General features: G+C 42.8%; 1 protein-coding gene across 1 annotated transcript in view; it reads left to right on the top strand.

Annotated features, from left to right (window-relative positions):
* The first annotated feature begins 2,305 nt into the window (after positions 1 to 2,305).
* The window catches only part of TAPT1 (transmembrane anterior posterior transformation 1), a 59,186-nt gene continuing 42,944 nt past the window's right edge, over positions 2,306 to 18,547 (top strand). The window contains exons 1-2 of the mRNA XM_061192118.1: positions 2,306 to 3,083; positions 12,677 to 12,807. Coding sequence (XP_061048101.1) covers positions 2,306 to 3,083; positions 12,677 to 12,807 — 909 coding nt within the window. The remainder of the gene's footprint in view (positions 3,084 to 12,676; positions 12,808 to 18,547) is intronic.

Raw genomic sequence — 18,547 nt, 5'->3', positions numbered from 1 at the left:
AGCAATTTTACAAACTCAATTGAATTTATATAATCATAGTTATTATGCATATATATTAAAATATAATTTGAATATATAAATCCCTTATTATTTAAGAAGTTTCTTCACTCATTGCATTTTTTTCCTTCAGTACTGTTTACATGTAAGACTCTTCTCCGCTTCTCATTCTTGCTCATCACTTTCCTCTACGGAAACTATTACCCACCAATGAATTATTTCTTTCACTAGCAACTAATATAGTGACATGTTAACAGCACACCATCCTACTGTTTGCTGAATTAATGTTTTAAGTTCAATTCCTGTAGCTCATTGTCATCCAAATCCTGCTTTTAACTTATAATTTAACTCAGAATGTTATTTGATGTCTCTTTAATGGCGAGGGTTATCATGTTTTTGAACTACTCCTGTTAATTCCTAACGGTGGCATTATAAATCTAAGCTTATATCTTTTGTTCTACAACTGATATAAAGAACATTATGATATTTTAAGTTCTATTTATTGTTCTCAGAGAACTGTTGGTTTTCTATACTTTGTAACTATTTCTTAAGATTATGTGTAACTTAAGTTTTGATGATTTAGAATACATATTTGATAATACCCTTTTCCTGGATTCTGAAAATTTGCCAATGGGTTGAATTAAGTCAGAGAAAAATTTTCATATACAGTAAGATATTTGATTATCTAATTATCAATACCTAGACAAGGAAAGAATAGTGTTAATTGAAAAATTATTTATATTAATGTTCATTTCAAAAATGCTTTTTAGTATATTCGACTTCATTATGTGTTTGAAATTGTGCAGTTTCACAAAACGTCAGATAAAATAATGCAGCTCCAGTGAAAAGACTCAATTGATGAAAAGCTACAAGAACTTCAGCTTTCCCATTTCTGCTTTGCTCCTCTGCTATAACACCTTCAGACCTGGCCTGGACACATTGCTCCCTCCCTCTCTTTGCTGACTATTTTAAAGGACAGAGACAGCCTTTGGAACACCATGTTCTTCCTCAGGCTATTACAGAAAATGAGAGAAATCCATTCCTACAACTGGCTGCCTTAGGAAACAGAATTTTAGATTCCTTCCCTTCCAGCTCCTGTTGAGTTAAAAGCAGGGGCCATAAGCCAATAAATGTGGTGAGACTGCCCTTGGGAACTGACATAAACAAGCAATAAAAGCCTACTTCCTTCTTCACAATCAGTAAATAATAGAATGGGATGGTTTTACACTATAAAAGATCAGAGAATAATAGAATTTGAGCTGTAGAGGAATCTTAGAGGCCATACAATTTTCAGGACCTTTTGATTTTCAAAATGATTCTGAAGATTTGACCAGAGCACTTGTTTTTGATTGATTCATTAAGACTCAGTTTTGACCAAACATAACCAAAACAGAGCATTTCATGGTCACAGGAATGTTTAGAAATGTCATCCTCTGAACTGTTCCGTTTTATGAAGGGGAATAAGGATGTTCCAAACGCATCAGTTCCTCCTTTCTCTCTCTGGCGGCCGAGGGTCAGTTCCCAGCTACGGGGCCTTTTTGGTCCATCTTGGTCCCTCGCCCCAGTCTCTTACCCTGCTGTTAGACTGTTAGGCGGCTGCCCTCAGCACGGTGCCCAAAACAGCCCACTCTGAGTTTGCAACCGGGTAGGTACTCACTAGTGACAACAGAACACTCAAGGTCTTTGATGAATCAACACGAGGTCGACTTTGCTCTATTCACACGCGTTTATATCTGGCTCTCAAGTTTAGGTCTAGGGTAATTTCCAGACAGCTTAATGCTAAGGGAAGAATTACAGTTTTCCGTTTTCTAATCAAAAGGGTACCAGAGGTACAGGTGAAGTTGGCAGAAGAGAAATCGACCTGCCACGGTTCCCCTAAATGCAGTGCCCGGCCCCTTCCCCGAGCCCCGGGCATCTTCACTTCCAGGAGCCCTGCGGCGGCGGTGGTCTCGGCACCGCCCTCGGTGCGGAGTCACACGCCTGAGCTGCAAAGGACAGTCATCCCAAGTAAAGAGGTCGCCCAGGTGATGGAGCAAGGGCACCACGGCGGCCAAGAGCTGTATTCGAACCCTAATGCCGAAAGACAATCTAGTTTGTCCGCGGGCGCGGAAAACGTATAAAGCACCCTGCTCCTCGGGCTGAGTCCCTGAGACCATCGCTTCTCCTCCGCGCCCCCACCTGTTGGGTAGCATCTCCGGGCTCCTCCTTGCCCAAGTGCTTTGGAAATTGTCAACAAAAACCTAGAGGCCAGGGAATGTGACAGGTGATCATAACTATGCAGAGGAGATGGAGCCCAAATAGCGGACCTATGGGGCCGGGCCTCGCGGGGGTCGGGGATCTGGAGCCGGCCCCTCAGCGCCGCGGCCACGCGAGCTGTGCCAAGACCGGGCGGGCGGCGCCGGCGCACTCCGGGCACCGAGCCTGCAAAACGGGCCCCGGGCAAGCGGCCGGCCACCTCGCAGACGGCGGGCAGCAGGAGCAGCGGCCGCCGCCCCGGGGCGCCTCGGCCGACCCTCCGGCCTCCGCTCTCGCCCCGCTCCCGCCGGGGCCCCGACCCGAGCCCCGGAGGCGCTCGCTCTCCCCGGCCGCGCGACCCGGCGGTATGGAGCCCGTCGCGGGGTCCAGGACAGCCGAGCCCGGCACGGCGCGGGAAGCCAGCGCGCGCTACGGCGACGGCAGGAAGAAGATGGCGGCGGCCGTGATGGCGGCGGCTTCTCACGCGCAGCTGACGCTAATGGCGCGCGCCGGCCGGCGGGCCGCGGATGGTGGTGGCGGCGGCGGCCCGGGCTCCACCGAGGGGCGGGGCGAGGCGGGAAGGGGGCCGGCCGGAGGCGGAGGCCGGGCGGGAGGCTGGAGGGAGGCGGTGGGGAAGGTTTGTTGTGCTCGGAACATGGCGGGCGTCGGCGACGCGACCGCCCAGAGAGAAGGCGGCGGTGGCGGCGCCGACATCCCGGAGAGGGAAGGCCGCGGAGAGGCGGAGCAGGCGGGCGGCGGCGGTCACGGGCCCCCGCCGGCGCCTCAGCACACGGAGACACTGGGCTTCTACGAGAGCGACCGCCGGCGGGAGCGGCGCCGCAGCCGCGCAGGTGAGAAGGGCGGGCGGGCGGCGCTAGGCCGCGGCGAGGGAGCGGAGGGCGGCGGGGGGCGCCGTGGGACTGCCGGCTGCGAGCTCCGCGGCCGCCGCTGCCTCCGGGGCCGCCGGGGTGTGGGTGCGCGGAGCCGCCGCAGCTCCCGAGGCTCCGCGGCCACTGACAGCTCCTTGGGCGGGTCCGCGCGCAGCGCCGAGGCCCCGGCGGCAAACGCCCGGCCAGGTGCGTCCGAGAGAGAGGGCTGCGGCCCGGGGAGTTCGTCCCCGCTCACTTTCCTGCTTTTGAAAGGTCTTTAAAAACAAAACAGAACGCCTGGTATATCCTCCCGCCTCGATAACGTTGGCGAGCATCTCCCCACGTTTCAGGGAGCCCAAAACTGAGAAACGCAAGACTGATTTCATTATCTGTGTGCCAAGGTGACTTTTGTTCTGTGTTTTAAGCGAACTTGAGTCATCGAAACCTGTTAACTTGCCCTCTGAATTTGTGTTCTGCTGCAGATAAAAGGTGGTAATAATGACCGTAAAGTTCAGTCGTTTTGCCCAGGACATAAATATTTAGCACTCCTGCAAATGTTACCTGTGAACTTTTCCTAAAGCGAAACTTAAGCCACTTTGAACAAAAAGAAAAAGGCTGCGTAAGATGCACTTGTGGATCCTACTTTCAATGACCGGTTTTAAGCATATTGTTACAATGTTGTTTCTTTAAGCGATAGGACTTTATTCTTGTTTTTAAAAGTTGCATTTGTATTCATATTGCAGTCATGTATTAAGCTTAAAAAAGGGGAAGACTGAGATGTATGTTTCATTGAATATAGGGTGATAACAGCATTTTAATTCTTAAATAATTCTAAGTTTTGAGCAGGAACAGACCCATAACTACATTAATTTCTTCCAACTAAAAAATTGCTTCTGGTACGCCATAGGAGCTGCATTAGCCGTTATTTCCTGCAGTTCATGCAAATAAGTGTTTAAGTACTAAGGCTTACTGCATCATTGATTGCACTGGGGTATTGAAGATGTGGGAGTACTTAAATGCTAACTTAAGGCTGATCAGGTAAGATCCTGATTGATTTGCTAATTATCAGAAGTAGACGTAGGTTAGACTTTGAAGAGGTCTTTATCTTTGAAAAATTAAGTACAGACTGTGCCTTGTTTTGCCTTTTTCAATGAACCACTCAGAAATTCTCAACTCTAAGTTGTCAGTTAAACACTTGCTTGGGAGAGTATTTACTTTATAAATTGGTCAGATCTAAGTAAGACAAAGTATTAAATCTCTCAGCTGTCTGTTTACTTACTTGGACTTGAAAATTAAAAGCACTCTGGTGCAAACAGAAAAAAACGTAGCCAGGTTTCACTCTAATTTCTTTGAAATATTTATGAGTTTTAGGAAAGCCAACATTATAAAAGCCTTTGTTATTGTTTGCATGCACAAAAAATGAACTTGTCAGGTGCCTTTTGATGATCACAGATGTTGGGCTCCTGGAGTAACCCTTAACACCCCTTCCGTGGCCCTGCTGGTCATGGGTCTGGATACCTGGTACTGTGGACTTCCATAGACTTAACGCCGCCTGTGCATTCTTCATCATCATGGGTTACAGAGCGTGGTTTACTTAACGTGTTTGAAGCTGGGCTTTTAACCCAGAGTTGCAGGAAGTCGTTATCAGTGACACACTTCCGGCTTTAGTCTTTGGGGTAGTCATTGTTTCCCCAATTCTGTCCGTTATGTTGAGGAGAGATGACCGTGGCAGCTCTTGGGGATGAGGACTTAGGTGAGAATCCCAGGAGTATTTCAGCTGGAGTCACCAGCCAGCGTTGTTGTGTCTGGGCCTGCACATGGGCCCTTTGTCCTTTCCCCCGGGTGTCTGTCTCTTCTCTGCTAGTTACACAGCTCTTGCCGTTGCCGTTGCCAGTGCCCACTCTCCAACTCTGATGCCGCACTAGTCAGGGCATCCTCACTGGTGATTAGAATTCTTTCAGTCATTCTGAAATGCCCTGGGCTGCTAAGTGGCTTCTGCGTTCACCCTAACCCTGCAGCATTGCTCCCTTCCACTGCTCAGCATCCTTTCCTTCCTCTCCTGTCTGGAATTTAGAAAACTCTTACCTAGGGGCTGCCCTGGGCCAGAGGGCCTTGGAGTGGCACCACCTAGTGTCATGTGAGAAGTATTTCTTCCTGAATCAAATCTCTTCCAAGCCTAGGTGCTTGCTCTTAAGGTGTTACATGTCCATTTTTTATATTCTGGTGCTGCCTCTGATACTATAGTCTTCCCCCTGTCCCCTGCCAATTTAGGGCAACCTTTGTCTTTCCTTTTGAAAGTCATAATTTTAGTGTCTTGGTGGCGTGAACCAGTTAGTTCCAAAGTCCCCTTCATCATTTCTCCCAAGGAATTTAGGACTCTTATAAATTAGATGTTTGTTGGCCTGCCCTAACCATCTAGGGTCCCGTAAATGAATATACAGATTAGGTGATTATCCAAACCCTCTGAATCCAAGTAAAATAATTCAAAATGTAATGTTTGAGGTTCCTGTTTTTATTTTATACCTGTCTGCGTTCATTTATATGTTTGTAGAATATTTATGTATATTAGTTTGTATATATACAGCTACGTCAAGGGTAAGCTTTCTTTTTGTTTCTCTTTTCAAACTCTTCTAATCACTTTGTTCACTGAACTCCCTCTGACTTATATGTAGCCTGGCAGTGGGCTGAGACTTTTCTCAGGTTCTAGTACTTAAACCTTAACATAGATAGGAATGGATATCCCACTCATCATTCCTGGTTTCATTCTGTCACTCATAATGGTCACTGTGTATTCCACCGTTGCCTTATGTGGTCACCTGTCTTGAACTCTGGGTATAGTAGTCATCAAGAACCGCAGATTCATCTCTTCTGTCTTCTTTTTTTCCTCTTCTTAAAAATATGACCAATTTCTATTGTCCTTTTTGATATAAGACCAGATAAGTACATATTACTGGGACTTCCCTGGTGGTCCAGTGGTTAGGACTCCATGCTTTTGCTTTCTCTGCACAGGTTCGATCCCTGGTCAGGGAACTAAGATCCTGCAAGCTGCATGGCACGGCCAAAAAAAAAAAAAAAAAAGTACATATTACTATGTTTCCATGCTTGTGCCCCACTTCACAGGTCTGTAGAAGTTCTAAGTGGGAGAGTTTCTGTATAGCCATATTCCCATTTAGGAATCTAGGTCTAGCAAGTCAACTTTGGACTAAGAATTAGGCAATCTGTTCTTGGCTTAGTTCAGTTGTTCAATTGCTTTGTAGACTCTATGCTTGCCTAATCCATTTGGCTCTGTTTCATAACTCCACTACTAAATAGTTTAGTATCTGAAGTATCTAAGTTGGCTCTAGTGACTGGAGACTTAACAGTAGAAGACTTGGTGTAAAATAAATGCAACACCTACTGGTGAGGATGAAACAATACCTATATAATGCAGGTATTGGAGTATGCATAGGGATAGGTATCGCTTGTAAAACAAAAGAACTTGACGTAAGGTATGGGTGAACAGTATGGTTTTTGACTGTAGCAGTGCCATGGGCCCATTTTGTTCCTTTTTAGGTGGTGACTCATCACTCTGGAGCTTAAACTTGTTATCCATCCCTTGTGCTTCTCTTTTCTTTCTTTACATTTTAAACCTCTTGCTTTACCTCCGTAAGAGGATGAACAGAGGCAGGAAGAAAGACTAAGACTCAGAAAAGCCAACTGATCTCCTTTTTAGCAGCTCCCACAAAAGATTTTGAGTGGGACAAAGGTTTTAACTGTTCATATTCACTATGTCCCATTGTGTATTTGAAAATTTAACATTTTGAATATTAAAATACATTCTCATTTAACCAGTCCTGATCCTCTGTAATATGTTACATAGTTATCCTTATGGCCCCAAACTTATCCTGATGGATGATTAAAGGCTGTGATTCTGAAAATTATGCTCTAGAGTAAATCAGTTTCTCATTTACAAAGGAAAATAAGAATAATTGTAAAACTGCCTGAGAAATTACTTGGAGTGAACACAACCCAGATACAGATAAAGTAAAATTAGCTTCTCTTCTGACAGACGATTGCTCTCCTTTTAAAAGTCTCACTTGCTTTACTTAACAAGTACTTGTAAACTAAACAAGCAATGAAAAGTTATTTATTTTGATCTTTGACTGGTTCAGTATCTTGACCTTTTTAAGGTGTTTACCTTCCACCTAGTTTACCCTCCAAAATTCAGTCCTAGCAGCTCATTTGCAGCCCACTTTGGGGAATGCTTGCATAAAAGAGGTCTTTGGAAAGACTGTATCATTGACTGTCAGGTTAGTGATAGTTTGTTCCCATTTTTAGTCCTTACTTTGTAACCTTATAACCTTGGAAAAAGTCACTACTCTTTTTGTATCTGTTTTCCATCTATAAATTTATGAATATTCTACCTATTCTTTACTTCCCTAAACGAGATTATTTATAAACAGTTTGAGGACCTTAAAAGTTCGACTGGTACCTTTACTGTATTTGACTTAGGAAAGCAGAATTGCTGTCATTGATTCCTAGTTGGCCGTGTACAAGGGTGTGCCTTTGTATTTGTGTAATAAACTTGTAACTAATAGTTTAGTGTAACTTTAGTAAAGCCTATTAAATTTTTGCATTACTTAAGACTGGAGATTTGCATGTTTCATAGTATTTTCCTAGCAGTTAACCAATATTACTTTACAGTTTTTTTGATGGTCAGTGCTATTTTAAGAAAGATATATTTAGACATATTACTGAACATGTAAGTATATTTATGATTACTCATTACTTCAAATTAATACTTTTTTATACTGGGTTTTTATTTCTAAAACAAGCTCTCTCAGAAGATAATTAAACATAATATTTCTTCGTTTAGGGATGAGGAAGAAAGCATTTATACTGTACTTTTTCTCAATTTAAGATACTGGATCACAAGGCAATTCTGTGGTAGATGAATATTGATTAAAAATAATCTGGAAGAATTGATCCAGATTTATGATTGATATTATTTTCCTAGTGTTAAATATTCATAATTGGCAAGACTAACTTGTTTAAATGTAGAAGCTCATTTCTATTATAATTGTTGATAAATAGTAAAATACTTCTATTTTTAAAAGACTTTTACTGAATATTTCTTCTTGGTGAGATCTGGATAAATGAACTAAAGTTGGTTGACATCTGAAGAGTTCAAACAGTATTCAGAAAATAAACAATTGGATTATTTTATTTTGGAAAATAATTTGCACTTAAACTATAAAGACAGATGTTTGGCATAACAAATGAAAGTGACTCTTGCTAAGAAGGAATGAAATATCACTACGGTATGGAAAAAGTTAAGGTTCACTTGGCTAGCAGAATTCTTGAAGAGTGGCGCCCACAGGTCAAAGAGCAGTAGTAGCCTTCCTAAATAATTAGCCAGGCACTCTACCCAATATCACGGGACAGGTGAGTTCAGGTAAGTCTGTAGAATGCTAGAGAACAGTGTTTAAAACAACGGCAGCAACGAACAAAAACACTGAAACACAGCTATACTTGGAACAGAAGATTGAGTAGCATCCTGCAGAATATATCCATGGCCAGGACAAGATTGGAGGTGGGGAGACCAGACAGAGCGGCAAGACTACCCTATACCTTAGGAGCTCAGGCCACCGGGCAACAGAATCTTGTTCTTCAGTGTGAATCAGACGGCTCCTCTGACAGGTTGAAGCCAGATCAGGGCTAGGTCATCTTCTCTAGTACGATTGTCAGATAGATGGGTGATAATTATGGTCCAGGGGAGAGAGCACGCTGGACTTGGAGTTCAGAGATCCAGGTTCTATTCCCAACTTGCCCCTTAGCTTTTCAGTGACTTTGGACAAGTCTCCTAACCTCTGTGAGCCTCAGATTCTTCATTTGCAAAATGTGAATGCTGTTAACTGTTCCTTTAGCTCTCAGAATTGTGAGAATTTCATGAAGTAGTGTGAGCAGGACCTTTGTAAACTACCTCAGGCCATCTAGCGGGAGGATCCTAATCCCTTAAGTAGGGCCAGTTCTCCAGGAGTAGGGGAGGAGGAGGTGGTAAGAAAGCTTTCAAAATATTTCACCCCATGAAGCTTGGTTTTTTTTGTTAGTATTGCTTTAATGTTTCTTTTAAAACCGTTCCCCAGCCCATTAGTATGGTGTTAATTGTAGGCAAACACTACCCTTACACTCAGAACTCACTGCGGGCTGGACATGAAGAAGATCTGGATACATGGTGCTTGCTTTCAGAAAGCTCATGGGCTGGTAAGGGAGCTGATTAGTAAACAGTGTACCTTCATAGAAGTAAACCCAGGATGCTACAGGAGCACAGAGATGGGGGGTGGGGGGAGACCCAGTTTTGCAGAACACAATGGCCTGTTTACAAAAGCACTTGAGACAGTGATAGAATAATCTAGTGCCAAAAAGCACACACTTTAGGATAGACTGCTTGATTTGAATGCTGGCTCTACCATTTGGCTTGCTCTGTGACCTTGGAGACCTCCTTAACTTCTCTGTGCCTTGGTTTCATCATCTATAAATTGGGCATAATTATAAAACCTGTCTCACAGTTATGAGAGGTGTCTACTCAAAACATGTTTAATCATTTGATTTTTCAGTGTTTACTTTTAAATTTTCTATGGGAAATCAAAATTGGTGTTTATAACTAAAATTCTTGCATTTCTAGAGGTAAAATCCTGACACGACACTTTTTCATATTTACAATATAGTTAAAACACTTTCATAGGTTTATATTTTATAACTTAAGGAAAATTAGTTACTTAAGTTATATAGTTTGTTAAATATGCTTATTTGATGTGTTACCTTTTATCCATGGAAACAGGATTGCAGAAATAGCAATAAACATTAGGTAACCACCAAACTAGAATTGGTTAATACTATAGATCGTGTGAAATTACTAGTCAGTAGTTCAAGCATTGTGTCATGCTTTGCAGTTTTCATATCCTTTCATTCAAATCCTCTCTCAGTCCCTCGAACATCCTTTGTGGGTGGCAAGCAGGTAACAGGTGTTGTAAAACTGCTCCAAGCCTTGGTTTCCTCTTCTGTGAAATTGAGATCTATGAGTCGAGCGGGGCCACAGCACTAATGAGTGACAGAGCTGGTGCCAGAACTTCCTTCTTCTAATTGCTAATCCTGTGCTCTCTTTGTGCATCATAACAAAACCCTTATTATGGTGGAAGCTCGGTCATCTTGTGGGCACCAGGGAAGGCACCATTATAGAGGATAATTTTCTAAGTAAACAAGGGTACAGTGTTGGGCTGCACCCTGCAGGCCTACAAACCCTGTGCTTGCCCAGCTTCAAGACTGAAGAAAGAGCCTGGACTCAGCAACAGAGACATCAGTAGTTTAATGGATGGGGGATCTTACACATGTGAAGCAAGGTCCTGGAGCGACACCCCACCATGTGTGGCTGACAGCAGGCAGGACATGGTGGCAGTCTTCTCTCCCAGGGAGAATGGGAGATTACCAGTTATAGGGGAATTGACCTCAGGTAGGCTCATTAGTTACCAGGGAAACCAGCAGAGGGGCACACCCCTCACTACCCCTTTCATAAGAACAGTCACTAGCTGGGGCCTGAGGCAAGTATATAGGAAGATCACTCATGTGCCTAAGATGTAGGTGAAGCAGGCACTGGCTGGGCAGGGGAAGTACAGAGAGCAAGAGAACAGCCACCTTGAGTGGCCTCACCATACATACAGCTGTCTCAACCTTTTAATTTAATTTGCTTTTTTAAAAAATATTTATTTATTTATTTATTTATTTATGGCTGCGTTGGGCCTTCGTTGCTGCATGAGGGCTTCCTCTAGTTGCGGCGAGCGGGGGCTACTCTTCGTTGCGGTGCGGTGGCTTCTCTTGTTGCAGAGCACGGGCTCTAGGCGCGTGGGCTTCAGTAGTTGCGGCACGTGAGCTCAGTAGTTGTGGCGCACGGGCTTAGTTGCTCCACAGCATGTGGTATCTTCCCAGACCAGGGCTCAAACCTGTGTCCCCTGCATTGGCAGGCGGATTCTTAACCACTGCGCCACCAGGGAAGTCCCTATACTAAGGCCTTTTAGTCTGAACATCTATTAATATATACCGTGAAGTTTACATCATGTGTACATGGCTTCAACCATAAATGTACTGAGAGTACCGTGCTCGTGGTGCACTGGATGATTTGGCCTGCCCCTGCGCTGGGCTGCAGTAGGTGGAAGTTGGGTTTTCTCTCCATCTGTTTCAGTCTCCTGTTTCAGACAGCTTTCATGGTATCACTGACTCCAAATGGATTATGAATCTTGTATTTTGAAAAAATGTGTGTAGTTTTTTGGGGGAAGCTATAACTTCTATACATAAGCAAGCCACTTCACATGACGCTCAAAGAACTAGTGATCTGTCCCAGTGTTGGAGGAAGTAAACTGTTTTTAGGCCCACTGGGAGATAATAAGTCCACTTCTGAGTCTTCCTAAGGGCTTTTCAAGGGTATTTTGGACTATACACTGTTCCCCATCCCTGCAACCTTTAAATCCTAGCATCACATAAGACGTAACTATGAGGGTCGATAACTCGTAAATGAAATCAACCTCCCCTCTTTGTCATTTGTTGGAGGGAACACCAATACTGTATTTGGTAAAAGGACCACGAGGCCAGCTCAGAGCAAAGAGGACAATTTGAAACCTTTGGTATGCTGAGTTCTGGAAGAGAGGACGGCCTCCTAGAGAGTAGAAGTAGGGATGTCTGTGAAGTTGGGGACTGAGAGGTCACCGAGGTGGTGGGCTGTCAGAGAAGTGTCACACAGTGGAAAAATTGGGATCAGGCATTAACAGCCTTACTTCTCATCTCAAGTCCTCCAGGTACAGCCAAGTGGAAAGTATTCCACCTCCTTTGGCCTTTCTTTCCTCAGCTGAGATGAGATGACTGTGGGTGAATTTGCCTCAGAGGAACCGAGGAAACAGGTGGACAAATCCAAGGAAAGGGAGGTCTTTCAGATCGGATTGAGGTTCTGTTTTGTATGACTTATTATAATTACCATCATGTTGGGAAGCCTTCATCTGGGGAAATGGCATTATTTAGATACTTGCAGGATCTCTGAGGCTGAAGAAGGAAGAATTTGCACTGGTGTCTGTGTACCTCACCCAGGATAGTTCTTGGGCTGAAGCAATGCCTGTTAGGTGACTTGGCTCCCTTTTGATTGTGTGTGTGTGTGTGTGTGTGTGTGTGTGTGTGTGTGTGTCTCCATTTTGTATATACTTGGTATCTACTCTTTTTACCTGCCTTCATCTCTCCATCAGTCCAGGTCCTATATCACCTGAAACACCCAGGTCTAGACTCTCACAAAACACTTTTCTAGCTATTCTGGCTCATAGTAATCGTCCCTTTTGTATTCCTGTGACTTTTTCAGTTTATATCACACAGAACAGCAATTTTCTCAACAGTCTTTGCTGGTGGTTTATGTGCAGTTCAGTTCTGGGCACAGAAATGTAGATTACTTTGTTTTATTCTCTTTTTGTTTTACATATACATTACCTGTAGCACCAGCTAGCATGGAAGTTCCTTGATAAATACTGTTCTTTTTGTTTTGTCATTTTTTTTTTTTCCTGTAGAGCTTTCATTGTTGAGGTTCCTCAGTGCTGAACTAACCAGAGGGTACTTCCTTGAACATAATGAGGCCAAGTATACAGAAAGAAGAGAAAGAGTATACACTTGTATGCGAATACCAAGAGAATTGGAAAAGGTACTTTTTTTTTTTTAACTCGTCGTTTTGAAAATTATGTCAATATGTTAATTCTATTAAAAATTTGTGAACAGCTTGAGTTGCGTTTTTAAAATATTGGAAATAACGTGATCATAAATAATTAAATATGTTGGGGGAGTAGGAATTCCCATTCAGGAAGAGTCTTAAAAAGTGTATTTTTAGTGTAAGATCCAATGATTTGTAACTTTGCTACTTATTAAACTTACCGTATTCCCATTTGTGGCCCACCCAAATAACTTTTTCAAGGAAATGCTCTCTACTTATTCCTTTAGTTCTCTTCAGTTTTGTTTTACTAGAAGCAGTTTTTTTCCTATTCAGCATAATATAAATTATTTAATTGCACCCTTTTTTTTAAGGTTTCAGTTTCTCAGAAAGCCCTCATTTTTAAAAACAGTTTCTTCAAAGAAAAAAGACAATTTGTTTCACCTTCATCACAGAAAACATCTCAGCATAGGATAAGCATAGTAATAGCAGCATTAAACCTTTGCACATCGCGTGCTCCGTTGATTGTGTCCCAGGCCATCAAGACCAGTCAGATACGAAATCAAGTCCGCTCTTTCTGTCTGCATTGATAGAGTTGACGACTCTGAGCAGGAAGGAAAGAATTAAGAAATAATTCAGCTTTAGCTATACTGAAGCACGTTTTCATACTTTTATAGTAACGTAAAACTTGTAATGTTCCAGTCACTTCTCTAGAATCATACTTTACTATTAGAGTTGGTATCAGAAGAGTTTAGTTGGTTTGCTTTCTCAGTGTATTATAATAACAAGAGGTGTGGTACAGTGAAAAGGAAGGATGCCCGGTTTGAGAGATGTTGCTTTCGGTAGGTTCTTAGTGGCCCATCATCGTGTGCTGAAGCTTTGGAAAGTTCTGTATTAGGGTGAGATTTAGAGAGCTAGGGAGCCAGCAGACATTTGAGACAATGAAACAGCTTGTTGCCTTTGGTCAGGATCATTAAACATGCGTAGCTATTATTGTGTTGCTGCTTTTCTGGGGAGTTCTAGGGTTCTGTGGAGGAGCCAAGGGCTGGAGGTGAGGAGGGAGGTGGAGGCATGGGGGGGGGGGGCACCCTCGGCAGCACTCCTCCCCAGGTGCAGCATCACCCTTATTTTGTGTATTGGAGTCGCTTTAAGATTTTGTCCTGGAGGGACCTAGGGGGTGATGTTTCTTTTGCTTGAGAAAAAAAAAATTTTTTTAAGGTAAGTCTTGTGTCTTTCTTAAAACACTTCAGCCTGCTTTTCAAAGCTCACCTTTTTCTACCAATGATAAGCCATGGCTGGAAACGTGAGGACACTGCTGGAGGTGTGGACCTCTGCAGCCTGGACTCTTGTCTGGGACAGTGCCGGCCTCATCCGCCCACCTGTCTGAGCTGCCCTGGACTCCCATTTTGCTCTGGGAGAGCACAGAGGGATTTGCCTGCAGTCCCAGGCAGACTTTATGGACATGCCCGGGAAGCTGGTTCGACACGGAGAGGTGTCCATCTGACCCCTTTTATCATCCCACCTGTGGCAGAAATAGTGCGTGGTGGCAGCATCCTCTCGTAATTCTGTCACCTCCTCAGAGGCAGGTTCAATACTCCCATCCTTCTCTCTTTATTAGCAACATTGACATCACAAACAGGTTTCTGGGTAGATTTCTCACAGAAACTTGTAAGCGTTTCATGTTCGTTATTATATTAAATTGTCTTCTGGGGGAAATCCCTGCAGGTCTTTGTGGGACTGCAGTATAAACCATTGTTTTTCAAACTGTGGTCCGTTACAGGACCACTGATAGGTGGAGTCACCCATACAGTTACTAATCAATTAGGATTTATTTTTTTAAATTAAAGAATAGCAAAAGTATCAGATTGCATTCATTGCCTGTGCTAAGGGTAAGTATTTTTTCTTAAAACTTAGGTTTCACTTCTATGTGTGTAAAACGTATTAATGTCAGAAAAGTTGAATGGGCACTGCTCATGCACAGTTGTAACTATTCTAATCCTGTTTCCCATGAGAGAGGCTTTTAGCTTTAGGCCTGTTTAGGAAATTTTCATTTAGTCTCTTAGAATAACACTTTAGCAATTTTACTGCTTAAAATGTACGAAAGAATGTCTTCTTTTTCAGTTTAGAGCAATTTCTTCTAAGACTAAGTGAAGCACAGAGGAAAGCAGCGTTAGATTTCAGTTTAATTCCAGGCTTAAATGTCTCTCATAACAGCATGAATTCACTCTGCTCTCTCTAAGGCCTTTATTTGATATGTGGGGATCCCACTTCAGACTATTATTGTGAAAGGTGAGAGGCTCTCTAGATATTCACGCTAATCTAATTTTTTTTTTATTGGTTTCCTTTGTGTTTGTCTATTCTAATGTGTAATACCTTACTCATTTTTTTATTGTTCTTGTTTTTTTGGGTAAGTGCTAATATATTTCCACCTAACCTTTGCAGGAAGAGAGAGTTGATAATTAAACAGCACTTTGCGTCTACAGGGATTGCAAACACTATAAAGCGTGTCATTACTGCTTATACTTTAGAGTCAGGAGAAAGGTCAGCTTAGCATCTCTTACCGAACCTGTTTAGTGATTGTAAAAAAAAAAAAAATCCCAGGTTTTTTATGTCAGTGGATAAACACATTATACTTGACATTTAATAAAGGTGAATTGCTTATATATTTAAAATAGTATTTCCAATTATTAGCACTTTTTTACATTTGAACTTTTCAATCTTATGTAAGCGTATGAAATTTTGGAGCATTTTGTTGGCTTTGGGGCAACATTTCCTCTTTTCCTCCACAGTCCCTTTTCCCCTGTGCCCACACACACCCCTTGGGTTCTTGTCCTAGATCTGCTGCTAACTGCTTACATGGTCCACTTTGGGGGCTGTGTTTTTCTCTTGCATACAAGGAGGAGGCTGAACTGTGCATCCTGAACTGAGAGCCAGGATAGCAAAGTGGGTTAAGGGCATGAACTCTAAAGCCAGTCTGCCTGGACTTGAATCTTGGCTCCACAGTTTATTAACTGTGAGGCCTGGACTAATTTACTTCTGTGGTAAGCCTTCTATAAGTGTTTTAAAATCTTTACAAGCCTCTCTTCAGCAAATTGGGAACGCCTTGCCCTGGGAGAACAAGAAAAATTTTGTAAGTTTTCTCGTCCCCAGGTTGCATTCCAGTGGAAGTCTCATTTGCAATAGGGGTAGCTGTCATCTTGGGCTGAGTACAGCAGGAAGTGATTGGGAAAGGACTGATTGTCAAGGTTCTCCTGTGTCCCTCTTTCATCTCCTGCTATACTTTCATCTTCCTTCTTCGCTAGCTAATAAACAACTTTTCTAACCCTGCAAGCGCCATGATTTTCTGACTCTCAGCCCTCTTGGATTGCTGACCTCCTGCGGAAAGAGCCTTTAGGGAAAACTGTTTTCTTCCCTCTTTTTAGCCAGACTGTCTTAGGGTAAAGCTTATCTCTTTCATGAGGATTTAGCTAATGGCCATAGAGATAACATACCTTACACCCTGACATTTTCTGCTGAGCCCTCAAGTCTGACCTCAGCAGGCACGTGGCTGGAGCTGACAGTTAGGATAGACAATGGTTGCTTTAATCAGGTGCTGGTGGAACCAGGGCAAGGGATCACCAGTTTCCCAGAGAGGAAATTCCTGGTGAGTGATTTTCACTGCTCCATACCCCACTTGGCTTGGCCAGTTACATCCCATCTCTGGCATCCGTTTCTGTGTTACTAATAAAACGAATAGCATTTATCAAATAAGGATTAGATGCTTAGCACTGTCCTGAGCACCTGAAACAAATTAGCATTAAATCCCATCAACAGCCTCCTGAGGTAGAAATACCATGAAAGTTCCATGTCCTCTTCCTGCCACACTCTGCCGTCCCACATAGACGCCCAGACAGATCTCACCTTCAACCCATGTTTTGGTTGAAACGTGCTAGTGTGTGTTCTGCATTTTGACCCCATAGGAACAATTTACCCCACACCATGTACAAAATCATCCCTTGTCCAAGGGCTAGTTTTGTCATCTGAGTGAATCCAAAACTGCAGGAAGTAGTAAAGAAATGCTCACCATGGTATTGGGTTGGCCAAAAAGTTCATTCGGGTTTTTCCATAAGATGTTACGTTTCCTTAACACCTTACAGAAAAACCGGAACGAACTTTTTGGCCAACCCAATATTTTCTAAAATCCCCTAATGTATTTAAATACTAATTTAGAGAGATACAGCTCACTCATGCATTTATTTATTAATTTCCTCAGTCTTTGTTTTGAGTGCTCACTATGTTCCAGGCACTTCTACAGTGTGGGAGTAGAGAGATAAACTAAGACTCGTGAAGGTAATGGCAAGGTGATGAGGAAAAAGAGGTCACTTCTGTACATTTTACGGCGTATGTGGCGGGGACAGGGGTGGTTGTACTAGGGAGATCCAGAGGTGGGAAATTGTTAGGAACACACAAGAAAGGACAGGTACACTGGAAGGTTGGGCTGGATCCAGGTTACTTTGAATGGTTAGGCTAAGGAGTTTAGACTGGCTTTGGGAGGAAATTAAAATTTATTTCTCAAGAATACTTTTAGCTGTATAGGTAACAGAATACCTAATGGTGACTTAAACAAAAAGGTTTTTGAAAAAATTTTTAACAAGTGAAGAGGAAGGAGATCTTAATTGTTCCAGCGGATTAATGAGGCCAGCATGGACTCAAGTCCTTTTTATCTTTCTATTTCACCATCGCTGGCAAATTGGCTCTCAGTCCTCTTGTTTCTGCCTTTTAATAGAAAGATGACAGCTGCAACCTTGGGCATTACATCTGCATTATAATCAGAAAAAGAGGAGATGGACAGTGCCTCCTTTTCCACTGTCCCTTTTATAAAGAATTAAAAGCTTTCCCAGAGGTGCCCCAGCATGCTTCCTTCCGCTATGTCTTATTGGCCAAACTGAGTCACACAGCCATCCCTGATGCACAGGAGACTAGGCCAGTGAATATCACGCTTTTCCAACAAAGGGAGAAACAGATTGAGAATGATAATCGGGTTATCCACCCCTCAGAGCTCTGCCTCTGAAACATAGCAATGTTCAACATGGATTAGAAATAAGAGAAGCAGGGAGAGCTCAAGATCCCTCCATATGTACGCTCTTTCTTCAGATTAAAATCAATTGATTAATATTACCTCTTAAGAAATTTATTCCTCGTGTTAAATACATGTCATATGTAGGTTGTGATTATTATGAAGTCTTTTATCAAAATTACTTTTCTGTAGTTACATATGTTTATGTAACCTTGCCTATATCATAAGAGGTAGAACTAAAATGAAAATATATTTTTGACTTTACCTTATAATTCTATGCTTTTTGACAATCTTTTATTTCATCATAACCATGCTTTGTATGTTATAGTTATTTAATATATTTTTTTAGAAAATTGAATTCAACTGCTTAGTCTTAAATAGAACTACTTAAATTCATCAGGTTGAAGATATAAGTATGACAGTAGGTATAGAATATTGTGTTTGGGGCATAGACTTTGTTATTATTGGAAGGGAGAGGTTACTGTCACAGAGGGGAGTCTTGGGGTCGAGGTGAACAACCTTAGTTTCTCTCAGGTCCGGAGGGAAGAGCCCAGTAGCCCGATCATGGTGTTCCTTTTGCTTTGCCTTTCTTCGTCTAAGATTAGGCAGTTGGACTAGGTCATCTCAGAAGGGTGGGTAGTCCATGACCATGTGAATAAGTTTGCTGACGAGGGGCAGAGG

This window comes from Eubalaena glacialis, chromosome 5 (genome assembly GCF_028564815.1).
Source record: "Eubalaena glacialis isolate mEubGla1 chromosome 5, mEubGla1.1.hap2.+ XY, whole genome shotgun sequence".
Classification (NCBI taxonomy): Eukaryota; Metazoa; Chordata; class Mammalia; order Artiodactyla; family Balaenidae; genus Eubalaena; species Eubalaena glacialis.
This window is presented reverse-complemented; position numbering and strand designations above follow the sequence as displayed.